The 12,337-nt window shown below is 54.0% G+C and overlaps 1 protein-coding gene across 1 annotated transcript in view; it reads left to right on the forward strand.

The window, feature by feature from the left end:
- The window catches only part of CFAP46 (cilia and flagella associated protein 46), a 116,286-nt gene that overhangs the window by 18,488 nt on the left and 85,461 nt on the right, over positions 1-12,337 (forward strand). Inside the window, exons 10-11 of the mRNA XM_037805118.1 lie at positions 1,640-1,738; positions 7,626-7,816. Coding sequence (XP_037661046.1) covers positions 1,640-1,738; positions 7,626-7,816 — 290 coding nt within the window. The remainder of the gene's footprint in view (positions 1-1,639; positions 1,739-7,625; positions 7,817-12,337) is intronic.

Below are 12,337 nucleotides of genomic sequence, written 5' to 3' on the forward strand. Positions count from 1 at the left end.
CGCTGTGGTTACATCTTGGCGTGGTAACGTGCAGCCTTTCCCCGTGTCCGGACCACGCTGCGTGGCTCTCGCGCAGGTCCTGCTTTCACACCTCTTGGGGCAGTGCGTGGCCCCCAGGCCACAGCCTCGGGTGAGCCGCGGAGCCTGGGCAGCGTCTCCCCTCGCCGTGAGCTGGCCTCTGGCTGTGGACACTGGTTTAAAATCTCCGCGATGCTGGGTAGAGACGGGTTTTGATTTTCCAGCCTTGGTGCGTTTTAAGGAGCAGCCGCTGAGCCGTCTTGTCTCAGTGTTGCCTGAAGAAGGGTGAAAATGAACGAGCCTGGGTGTTTGTCCCGACCTGGGGGTGCAGTTTAGAGGCTTGGGGAGGCCTGAAACCAGGGGTGCACAGACGGGTCTCGGGTCTCCGGCCGTGAGGCCAGGCCGGCTCCCTCAGCGGCTTGGAAGAGCACGGAGGAGGCCTCCCCGCAGGTTTGCATCAGAGGCAGGTGGGCAGGTGACGGGCAGGCGAGGATGAACGAGTGAATGGCCTCGGAGCCAGGTGGACATCGGAGCGCAGCCTTCCAAGATTTGCATGTCCCAGCATTCGGGGTCTGCAAACCTGAAGCCGGGGTCGTCTAGCCTGGTAACCCCATTAGCCACACTGGCATGGGGATTGCCATAGAGCCGCAGGGAGGGGTGCAGCTCAGCTGTGTCCCTGTGCCATCCACACTCGACCTGCGGCCACCCTTTCCCCAGGATTCAGGCCCTTAGGGCGCAGCTCAGGGCTGTGGGCACCTTCCAGCGTCACTGTGCTGTCTGCACGGCTGTAGGCCGGGGAGGACCTCGGTCGCACCAGGTAAAGACGTGACCCAGCGGCAGCCTCGGTGCTGCGGTCCTTGCATCCACCTCACGCCCTTGTAGGCCGCTGGGGCTGGGGACACCTTCCTGCGACCCCGTGCCGCTGGGGCTCGCACGGATGAAGGGAGGGCAGTGGGCTGCTCCCGCCCAAGGGGCTTGAACGTCGCCCCTTGCCGAGGCCTGGTTGTGGGATTGTGCATCCCGGATGTCAGGGCCAAGGAGCCAAACTTGGGAGCCTGCAGGTCGGTCTGGGGTGGTCACGATGGTGGGACGGGGGTCGGCAGGTGAGGACTCGGAGAAGGCTGGAGGTACGGGACTGCAGGGGGGCTCGTCCCTGGGCGAGGCTGGGATTAGCAACGCCAGGCCCCCAGGGGGCAGGCCCCACATGGGTGACGCACCCCAAGCCCCTGCTCACAACCTCTGCAGTGGGGGTCAAGTGGGGTGGGGGCTCTCCCACCCTAACAACAGGCAGTGACCAGATAAAATGCGTTTGCCCAATTTCACGAGAGACAGAGTTTATCTAGAGTTTGTTGAACTGTTAAAAATTCAGTGTTACTGAAACTTACTAGTTTTTCCTGTGTTAAAAGGCTTAAAAAATTAACTTTCTTACTTAAATCTGTGTATCTTTTGGAAAAGTTTTAAGTTTTTCGTATCTATTGCTGTATGATCTTATGATTTTTATTTGTTGAATTTCTACCTAGTACATGGATTATATTTCAAACATAGTCATTGAAGTCAGTGAATGTACATGATGGTTTTCATTGTAAGTCTCTGTGCATATAAAACTATCTGTGCCCCGCAGGATCCTGGGATGCTGATTGAAATTGAAGGTCTGGAGTGTGAATTTGAAGCTTTAGGACTTAAAAATAATATTAAAATCTACACCCGAGATGCTGTTGAGGTAAATCTTTAAACATGTCTTGGTACACAGAATTATTTTGCAGATGCCCCACCATTGGAGAGAGCTGGGTTTGCACCTGTCGAGGGGGCAAGGTGAAGGGGGTGGGCCCAGAGCCGCTGACAGGGACCTCAGTTTCCTCACCTGAGAGTGGGGGGCCGACATGGCTTCCTAGGTGGGAGCGCTGGCCCCCGAGCCGCCAGGCCGTCCATCCTGCACAGCACCGAGGCCTGGCCCCCTGCCCCACCCGCGCGGCCCCTACAGCTGCCGGGGCCTCCTTGGCACCACAGTGTGCCAGTGCCACGTGCTGGAGGCCAGGCCAGGCCACGGACTGGGCCCTGACCCGCTTTTCAGGCTGTAGCCGTGTGCGTGTGGAAGCCGCCCCCTCTGCATCACACGTGCCTGTGGACATCCTGCAGGTAGAGGTCCCTGTGTCCCAGGAAGCGGCGTCACCAGCCCTCAGAGAGTGCAGAAGTCACACCCACCTGGGCGTGCAGGGGCGATCAGCCTCCCTCACTGTGTGGACAACACGGCCTGGAACCGGGAGGCGTGTGTGCTGGGGGCTCACCCAGGGAGGTGGTGCCCTCACAGGGCCCACAGGGCCTGGGGGACCCACCAGGCCTGGGGGGCCCTTGCAGGGCTTTCCCAAAGCTTCTGCCTCATGAGCAACAAACCATGTGTAGGACCAGAGTTGGAAAGGAGCCTCAGATTTGGTGGGGAGAGGCTGGAAGCAGGCAGAGTGGCATGGAGGTGGGCACGCTGAGGGGGGACACAGCAGAGAAATGGGGGTCTGCATGGAGGCAGGGTCAGCAAGGAGGGGGTGCAGCTCAGAGAGGGCAGCACAGAGTCAGGGCAGTGCAGGGGACCAGCATTGAGGTGAGAAATAAAACTTTAAAATAACATTACAGACCAACATCCCTTGTGCGTGTAAATGCAAAAAGCCCCAACAAAACCCCAGTGCTTGGATCATGCACCATGACCACCGGGATTTATTCCAGGAATGCAAGGATGGTTCAACATAAGGAAATCAGTCAATGTAATATACTACAGTGAGAGAATGAAGGAGAAAGCCACATGATCATCTCCATTGATGCAGAAAGGGCATTTGAGAAAATCCAGCATCCCGTCATGATAAAACACTCAAAAAACTAGGCATAGAAGGGAACTTTCTCAACATGACAGAGAATTTATGAAAAACCCACAGCAAACACCATACTCAACAGCAAAAGACTGGAAGGTTTCCCCCTAAGATCAGGAACGAGACAAGGGTGCCTGCGGTCACCACTGTTAGTCAGCGTTGTACTGGGGGTTCTGCCCAGAGCAGCCGGGCTAGAGAAAGAAATAAAAGGCATCCAAACGGACAGGAAGAAGTCATAGATGACATGGTCTGATGCACAGAAAACCCCAGAGAAGCCACAAGAAAGCCACTAGAACTAATAAATGAATTCAGCAAAGTTGCAGGATACAAGATTGTGCTGGTTTGAAGCTGTTATGCACCCCAGAAAATGCCATGTTATTTTAATCCATCCCTGTGGGTGCAGAGCTGTTGTGGGTGGGACACTTTAATTAGGCTGTTTCAGTTGAGATGTGACCCAGCCCTTTCAAGGTGGGTCTTAATCCTTTCCTGGAGTCCTTTATGAGAGAGGATGAAAGACAGAAAACCCAAGAGAGCTCACAGAGAGAGAGAAACACCCACAGAGGCTGAATGAGCCACTGAAGGCAGACGCTGAAAGCACTGAAACCGGGAGAGAAGGACCAGCAGACGCCAGCCATGTGCTTTCCTGTGACAGAGGTGTCCTGGATGCCAATGGCCTCTCTTCAGAGGTGTCCTCTTGTTGATGCCTTAATTGGGACATTTTCATGACCTTAGAATTGTAAAATTGTGAACTAATAAACCCTCTTTGTAAAAGCCGCCCCATTTCTGATATATTGCATTTTGGCAGCTTCAGCAAACCAAAACAGATTTTGGGAACGAGAGTGGGGTGGCAGCCAGGCTCTCCCCAGTCCCCGGGGAATGTGCCCCACTCTCTGTGAGGCCTGTGGCGGCAGCACTCGTCCTGAGCAATGGGGCAGCCGAGCTCCCCCAAATTCCCCAGGCACCTCAGCCTTGTGATGCTGTGATGGTAGGTTCATGTGTCAACCTGGCCAGGTGATGGTGTGCGGTCGCGTCTACTGCTTCGGGGGGGGGGGGCGGCCGGTTGCTGAACCCTCGGCTCTCGGCGTTGCTCGGAGGGTACTGGCGGCGGGGGCTCTTTCCCGGAGGCGAGGGCGAGGCGGGGGACTTGGCCAGGTCCCCGGCGGTGGCGTGCAAGGTGTGGAGGGCGGCGAGAAGGGAAGACAAGACACTCTTCCTCCAGTAGGGGTAGAACAAAAGGGCCTTTATTAGGGGTGAGCACAGGTTATATAGGCTGGCATAGAGGGCGGGGGTTGTCACAAGCCAATGCTGAGGGGAGAAAGGCTAGGATTGGTTCTGAGAGGGTGCGGAGGTTAGGATTGGTTCTGAGAGGGCGCGGAGGTTGTTAGAAAAGGGGCGGGAGTTGCTCTGGCAACGGTGTCTGGCAACAGTGTATGCGCACTGGTGGTGGCGGGAGTTGCTCTGGCAACGGGGGGTGTGCGGGCAAGATAAGGGGGTGGGGAAAAGGCGGTTCCCTCCGGCAAGCCTCCCCTAACGGTGGTATTTTGGGTGAGGAAATGGGGCCTGCCTCCGGCCTCACTTTCTCAGGCCTGGGGGGCTGTGGAGGGCGCTGTCACCCGTGCCCACCACCCTCCCCAGGGGCGGATCCGGTCCCCTGGCCCAGGCCCGCCAAGTCGAAGCACGTAATCAGTGTCCCGCACATGGTGCCCAGGTGTCTGGTCAAGCAAGCACTGGCCTACCTGCTGCTACTGCAAGGACATTTTGTGATCTTAAAGCATCAGGACTGATTGCATTTATAACTGATGACATCTACAATCAACTAAGGGGAGTGTCTGCCACAGTGAGAGGCGTCTCATCCAATCGGTTGAAGGGTTTAAAAGGAGAGGTGATGATTTCAGTAGTCAGAAGAGAGAATTTCCATCTCTACTTCAGCCAGCCAACCTCTCCTGGGGAATTCATCAGAAACCTCTGTCGGAGTTGCCAGCTTGCAGCCTGCCCTGAGGAATTTGAACTCGTGCATCCCCACAGTTGCAAGACACTTTCATAAAATCTCATATTTACAGATATCTCCTGTTGATTCTGTTTCCTTAGAGAACACTGACTAATACAAAGATAAACACACAGAAGTCATTTGGGTTCCTATTCACCAGCAATTAACAATGTGAAAGGGGAATCAAGAAAAAATTCCATTTACAATAGCATCCAAAAGAATAAAATACCTAGGAATAAATTTAACCAGCTTTTGTCACTTGTACACTGAAAACAATAAAACATTGGTGAAAGAAATTAAAGACCTAAATAGATGGGAAGATATCCCGTGTTCATGGACTGGGAGAATTAATGTGTTAAGATGTCAATGCTATCTAAAGCAGTCTTCAGAGTCAATGCCTATCAAATTCCAGCAGCCTTTTGCAGGAAAGGAATAGCTAATCCTCAAATTTATATGGCATTGCAAGGGTCCCGAATAGTTGAAACCAAATTGCGAAAGAACAAATTTGGAAGACTCACACCTCCTGATTTCAAAATTTACTACAATGCTACAGTAGTTAATCAGTGTGGTACTGGCACAAGTATGGGTATACAGACGCGTGGGATAGAACTGAGAGGCCAGAGGTAAATCCACACATCTGTGGCCAGTTGATTTTTGACAAGGGAGCCAAGTCCAATGGGGAAAGAAGCATCTCTTTGACAAATGGTGCTGGGAGAACCAGAGATCCACATGCAAAGATTGAGTGTGGACATCACTTCTCATCATATAGAAAAATTAATACTAAATGGATCAACGGCCTAAATATAAGAGCTAATACTGTAAAATTCTTACAAAAAAACATAGGGAAATCTCTTCAGGACTTTGTAATAGGTGATGGATTTTTAGATTTTTCTCCAAAAGCATAAGCAATAGAGAAAAAGTAGATAAAACGGACTTCATCAAAATTAAAAACTTCTGTGCATCAAGAGATCTTATTAAGCAAGTGCAAATGACAACCTACAAAGTGAAACTATTTGGAAACCATACATCTGATAAGGGTTTAATACCCAGAATATATAAGGAACTCCTACAACAACAAAAAGTCAACCCAATTTTTAAAGGGTCCAAGAATTTGAATAGACATTTCTCCAAAGATATTCAAATGCCTAATAAGTTTATGAAGAGATGCTCAACATCATCAGTCATTTAGAGAAATGTAAATCGGAACCATGAGATACAACTTGACACCCCCTGGGATGGCTGTTATATGAAAAATTGAAAACAATGTTGGTGAAGATGCGGAGAAAGTAGAGCCCCCCACCTGATTGGTGGTTCTGTAAAACGGTGTAGCCCCGTGGAAAACAGTTGGCTGGTTCCTCAGACAGTTAAACAGCATTTTAACCAGAATTAGCATATGACCCAGCAGCTCCATTCCTAGCACAGACGCTAGCACACGGTGCTCATTGCAGATTATTCACAATTGCCATTCACAATGGCCAAAAAGTGTCCATCAACAGGTGATAGATGGACATGGTGTATCCCTGCAAAGGAATATTATTCAGCTGTAAGAAGAAATGAAGTGCTGGTACATGTTACAACGTGGATGAACCTTCCAGACATTATGTTGAGTGAAATAAGCCAGACACAAAGGACAAATATTGTTTGGTTTCTCTTATGTGAAATACTCACAGTAAGCAAATTTGTAGACAGAACACACAGGAGTGGCTCCCGGAGGTGGCAGGAGGGGAGAGGGGCTACTGCTCCATGAGTCTGAGTTTTGGTTTGGGAAGATGAAAATAGTCTGGAAATAAATAGTGGTGAAAGTTACACAATGTTGTCAATGTACTTAATGTCAGAGAGTTGTACACTTAAAATGGTTAAAATGATTTCTGTGCTGGGTATATTTTAGCAGAATTAAAAAGAAACTAATTATTTTTTAAAAAATCTATGGAAACAAAGTAATGGAGACCAGCCTGGGTTTGGGGCTGTGGCAGGCAGTGCCCGGGACTGGCTGGGGGACCCCACACCGGCTGTACCCTCAGGTCCTGTCCATGCCCCTGCTTCCCTGGGAGGGTGGCACTGCCCCCACCCCTGGCCCCGGGGGGCCAGCCGAGCCCTCTCGGTGCTGCTGTGTGTTCCGGGTCGTGCGCCTTCTCCCCACAGCCGCCGGCCGCTCGCACCCCACCCTCCTGTAGCCCCCGCCGGTGCCATGTGCACCCTGCCCACCGCGCATGACCTCCGCAAGGAGACACCCTCGCAGGTTTTGTGGACTGCTGTGCACTTAGTAGGTGTTTGCTTAAAGGAATGTTAGAACTTGGGCTGCTGCATTTCATCATGAAACCACAACAAACAGATGGCCGAGGCCAGTCATGAGTGCCACGCGTGGTGGCAGTTGCCCTGTCCTGCCCTCTGGCCGGCCATGTGTGCTCACTGGCCAGCAGGCTCCACTGGGGCACACGAGACTCTGCCCCACCCGTCCTGGGGGCCTGCAGCCCGGGTGCAGCTTGGCCAACCCCCCCCCTGGGGGAGCAGGACAGCTGGCCCTTGGGGGTCAGGAAGCCATAGGCAGGGGCTCTGAATCACGGGCCCAACCCCGTGGGACGGATTTTGGCCTCGGGGTCCATGAGCAACCTCTGTGCCTCCTGCTGCATCCGGCCCCGCGGCCTCCTGGGCTTAGCGGTCAGGCCGGCTGGGGCAGCATGCTGGGGGCTGGCTCTGGCCATGCGGGGGAGCTGGCCGCCGAGTCCCTTCGCATTCTTCTCAGACGGGTTGTGTCCTTTGTGCAGAGGCAGCTGAGCATAATAAGCCGCCTGGACGTGGCGCTGCAGCGTGCCACCCGCCTGGGCGACCCCCGGCTCATCCACGTGGTGTGTGCCACACAGTGGAACGTCTGCCTGCCCCTGCTCCAGCACAACCTGCGCCGCCACCTCCGGAAGCCACTGACCAACATCGCTGAGGTCCTGGAGAAGGTGGACAGGTGGGTGGCGTGTCCTTGTCCTGTGCCGTCACCGCGGATAGGCCGAGGCAGCTCTCTGGAATGTGGGCAGGAGAGGGTTAAGGCAGAAGTCTTCAATATGATGGACAAGTACAGAATCAAACCTGTTTTCTGAAAAAAAACATTGCAAGCAAAAAAATTCCCACGTATTTCACAAGGGCTTGCAGGGATGTCCCGAGGATAAAACCATCAGTGTGCCCTCAGCACGTTAGGCTGCTCTGAAGCACCCACTAAAGGTGGAGCCGAGGTGTGGCCTCAGCTCAGCACCCAGTGGCCACAGGGCCAGGCAGGGCTGGTCTCACAGGAGGGCACTGCTCTTCCCAGGAAGCCCTGAGAGAATCAGGACCCTGCACCCTGTCGGCACAGGTGGGTCTAAGCAAGCTTCACACATGTCACTTACTGAGCATCAGCCACAGGCCCAGCACTGTGCCAGGCCTCAAGACAGGTGGGGAAAGGGTTTGGCACAGACAGATGCACCTGTGTCTACACTTAGACCTGCAACTGCAGTTACACCTGCACCTACACATACACTGCACCTGTGTCCACACCTGTACCTGCACCTGCATCTGCATCCACACCTACACCTGCATCTACACATACACTGCACCTGCGTCCATGCCTGCACCTGCATCCACACCTGCACCTGCATCTACACATACACTGCACCTGCGTCCACACCTGCACCTGCGTCCACACCTACACCTGCATCTACACATACACTTGCACCTGCACCTGCGTCCACAGCTACACCTGCATCTGCACATACACTGCACCTGCGTCCACACCTACACTTACACCTGCATCTGCACCTGCACCTGCATCCACACCTACCCCTGCATCTGCAGGTGCACCTACGCGCTGCTGTGGTAAGGGGCAAGAGGGCCAGTGAAGGGGGGGCTGCCTTAAGACAGGGTCTGAGCCCCGACAGCAGTGAGGGCGTCCGGGGCCGGGGAGGAGGAGCCCCGGGAGGGAGGTGCGGGGCCGCGGGAAGGCAGGGCGGGGACGCTGAGGCCCGGGGCGAGGCCTGCAGACTCCTCATCCTGAGCGAGGGGACGCGGCGCTGGGAGCGGGGGAGCCTGGGCCGAGGTGGTTCGGCTGCTGCGGGATGGCCGGCCAAGGGCGCGGGCGGGGCCGGGGGCGGCCGTGGGCGCCGCATGGTGTCGCCGGGAAGGGGGCTCCGTCTGCCGGGCGAGGGGCAGCAGGGGGGCGCAGGCTCAGGCCGGTGTGTCTGCGAGAGGCTCCCGGGGCCTCCTGGTGGGGTGGGGAAGAGGCCGTGGGCCGGGGGCAGGGCACGGGTGGTTGCTCCAACACGGGGGGCACCTGGGGGCAGGGCCTAGGAGGGAGAGGTCGGGGCTGGGGCCCAGGCGCCCCCGTTGAAGTCCGGGGAAGAGCGGGAGGGAGGAAGGGGTGTGAGGAGGAGGAGCCAGCGGGGGGGAGGTCGGAGGTCCCGGGCCCGGGAGGGGCGGGTGCGGGGGTCTGTGAGGAGGAAGACGCGGAGGGGGTGTGGAGGGCGGGGGTCCTCCTGGGTGGGGTCCCCGGGCCCCCTCACCGTGGGTGGGCACAGGCAGGGAAGCCTGGGGAGAGGGCGGCGTTGTTGGGGCCGCTGGTTTGAGTTTGGGTTTGGGTTTGGTTTCCTGGTGGGGGGCGGTGAGGAGGCCATGCCGGGGTTCCCGGGAGCCCTGTGCAGGAGGGGGCCGCATGCCAGCGTCTCCCACCCGGACCCTTCAGTCGCTCTTGACACCTGGAGGATTTCACCCATTTAAAACTCCTTCCTCCCTGTCCTCGCCCTTCACTTTCTGGAATTCTCCTTGGACACTAGAGGAGCTTCTCGCTCTCCGCCCCCGAGCCCTGTTGGTCCTTCTCTCTCCTGCCTTCTTCTCTCCCCTTCTCTCCTCCTCTTTCTGTCATTGTCTCCCTCTCTTTAACTCTGCCCCTTCCATTTCTCCCTCTGTCTCTGTCTCCCTCCTCCCTTGAATTTCTCATTTCCAAAAGGGTTCTGTTAGTTTATTTTCATATATGCTTGATATTTAAAAATAACTTCTCATTGCCCTCTCTTCTCTGATAATTCTTTCCCTAATCAATTTTATTGAGGTATCGGTGCATACAAGAAAATGCACATGTTAAACATCCAGTTTGGTGAGTTTGGGCAAATATGCACAGCCTGTGCGTCCCCAGTGGAGACAGAACGTTTCCATCCCCTCCCCTGGGGAAAGCCCCCCACCTCCCGCCCGGGCGCACGCGGCCTGCTCACGGGGGAGAGCGGCACCTCTTCCAGAAGACCGGGCTTGCGGAGTTCCACAGTAGTTGGTCTTCCGCTTGCTCGCTGCCTGTGTTTCCTGAGTGATGCTGCGCCTGGGCATTGCCGAGGGGCGTCCGGTGGTGTGGCTGTCCCCGAGAGTGTCCACGCACCTGTGCCGGGCGTTCAGTTGCTTTTCACGTGCAGCACGCGTGTGCCTCACGCCCCCAGCACTGGGCACGGCCCCTTCGGTGCCGGGTGCGGTGTTTCTGGCAGGTTTATCTTCCTTGCCCTGAAAACCATACAGTTACCAGCTCTTCTCCTGTCCACTTTGGGGAAGTGTCTCTGGAAAATGTTTAAACTTGGGTACTAGTTTGAAGTGTATGCACCCCAGAAAAACGCGTCCTTAAAGCTAACCCATTCAAGAGGGTGTGTATCCTTGTCAGGAGGGCCTTTTGAGGAGGCTGCTTCATTAACATGTGACCCACCTCATTCAGGCTGGGTCTTAATCCTCTTCCTGGAGTCTTTTATAAATGGAAAAAATATAGAGAAAAATAGAGGGAGAGGGACAGGGAGAAAGAGGGAGGGAGGACGCATGCCAGCCACAGAAGCAAGAAGTTTAAATCAAAGGAACCCAGAAGAGAAGGAAGACACCAGCAGATGCTGCCATGTGCTTTGCCGTGTGGCAGAGGAGCCCAGGATCTCTGACAGCTGGTCTTTGGGAAGAAAGCATCGCCTTGATGATGCCTTGATTTGGACTTTCTTTTAGCCCCAAACCATAAGCTAATAAGTTCCCTTTGTTTGAGCCACCCCATTTCATGATATTTACTTGAGCATCCAGGAGACTAAAATAGATTCTGGTACCAGGAGAGTGGGGTGCTGCTATTGCAAATACCAAAAATGTGTAAATGCCTTTGGAATTGGATAATGGAAAAGGCCTAGATGGCTTTGAAGAGACCATTGGTAGAAATATGGATGCTAGAGGTACTTCCCACGAGGCCTTAGACAGAAATTATAGATATGATATTGGAAACAGGAGGTATGGTGACCCTCTTTTAAAGTGGCAGAGGATATGGCAAAACTGAGTCCTGGTGCTGGACAGAAGGCAGAATTTGAAAGCAATGAACTGGGATACTTAATTGAGGAGATTTTGAAACTAAATGTGGAAAACACAGCCTGGCTTCTCCTTGCAGCTTATAGTAAAATGTGAGAGGAAAGAGATAAGCTGAGAACCGAACTCTTGGGTACAAAGAAACCAGAAATTGATGGTCTGGAAAACCCTGGGCTCCTGGAAGGCGAGTCCCGAGAGAATAGTGCCCCATATGAGGGTTTAGCTAAACAAGGAACCAGTCAGCAATTGCAGTGCGAGTCAGCATTGGAGATGGAGTTATCCAGGAAGGATCTGTAGAAAGTCCTATTGTCTGATGATTTGGACTCCTGTGAACTACATGCAAAACCGGCAAGCGTTTTGTGCAATTTGTATGAACAGAACTACCGTCAGTCTGGACTAGAAGGGACGGAAAAGGGACAGATTGAAGGAAAAATCACTTCAAGGGCAGAACCATGGCACTGAGGTCTGGACCAAAGACATCTTCTTGGGCCAGGAGAGTGGACCCACCCATGTGTGTGGAGAGGATGGGTCTGCCCTGGAGCTTGGAGAGGGGGTTCCTTCCACCCCGTTGCTCAGGAAGATGCTGCCAGCCCAGGGCTCTCGGTTGCCTGGGAGTTGTGGAGAGTCTGGCCATCCCCTGAGGAGGGTGGAGCCAGCAGCATGTCCACCCCAGTGCCCTGAGAGGGTGGGGTCTTCCCCCCAGGGCTTTGGGAGAGCTTGGCTGCTACCCAAGCACAAGGAAGGGGTGGGGGGCTACTGCTCCATCAGGCCCAAAGGACCAAACCATTGATCCACAGAGGACTCTAGGACTTGAAATCCAACGGAGTCTGCCCTGCTGGGTTTCAGAATTGTTTGGGACCCTCATCTCTGTTTTCCTTCCAGTTTCTCCCTGTGGGAAAGGGAATGCTTATCCCACACCTGTCCCTCCTTTGTACATGGGAAGGAGATAAGTAGTTCTCTAGGTTTCACAGGTAAGGACAGAGGGGATCTGTGCCCCGGGACAGAGACCCTATGACTGATTTTGGTGAGACTCTGTAGTAAGCCTGTTTCTGAAATGACTTAAGGCTTTTGGGAGATTGTGATGGAAGGAATGTATTTTGCATATAGAAAGAACATGCCTTTTTGAGGTCCAGAAGGTGGAGTATGGAGGTTTGAA

This window comes from Choloepus didactylus, chromosome 15 (genome assembly GCF_015220235.1).
Source record: "Choloepus didactylus isolate mChoDid1 chromosome 15, mChoDid1.pri, whole genome shotgun sequence".
Lineage (NCBI taxonomy): Eukaryota > Metazoa > Chordata > Mammalia > Pilosa > Megalonychidae > Choloepus > Choloepus didactylus.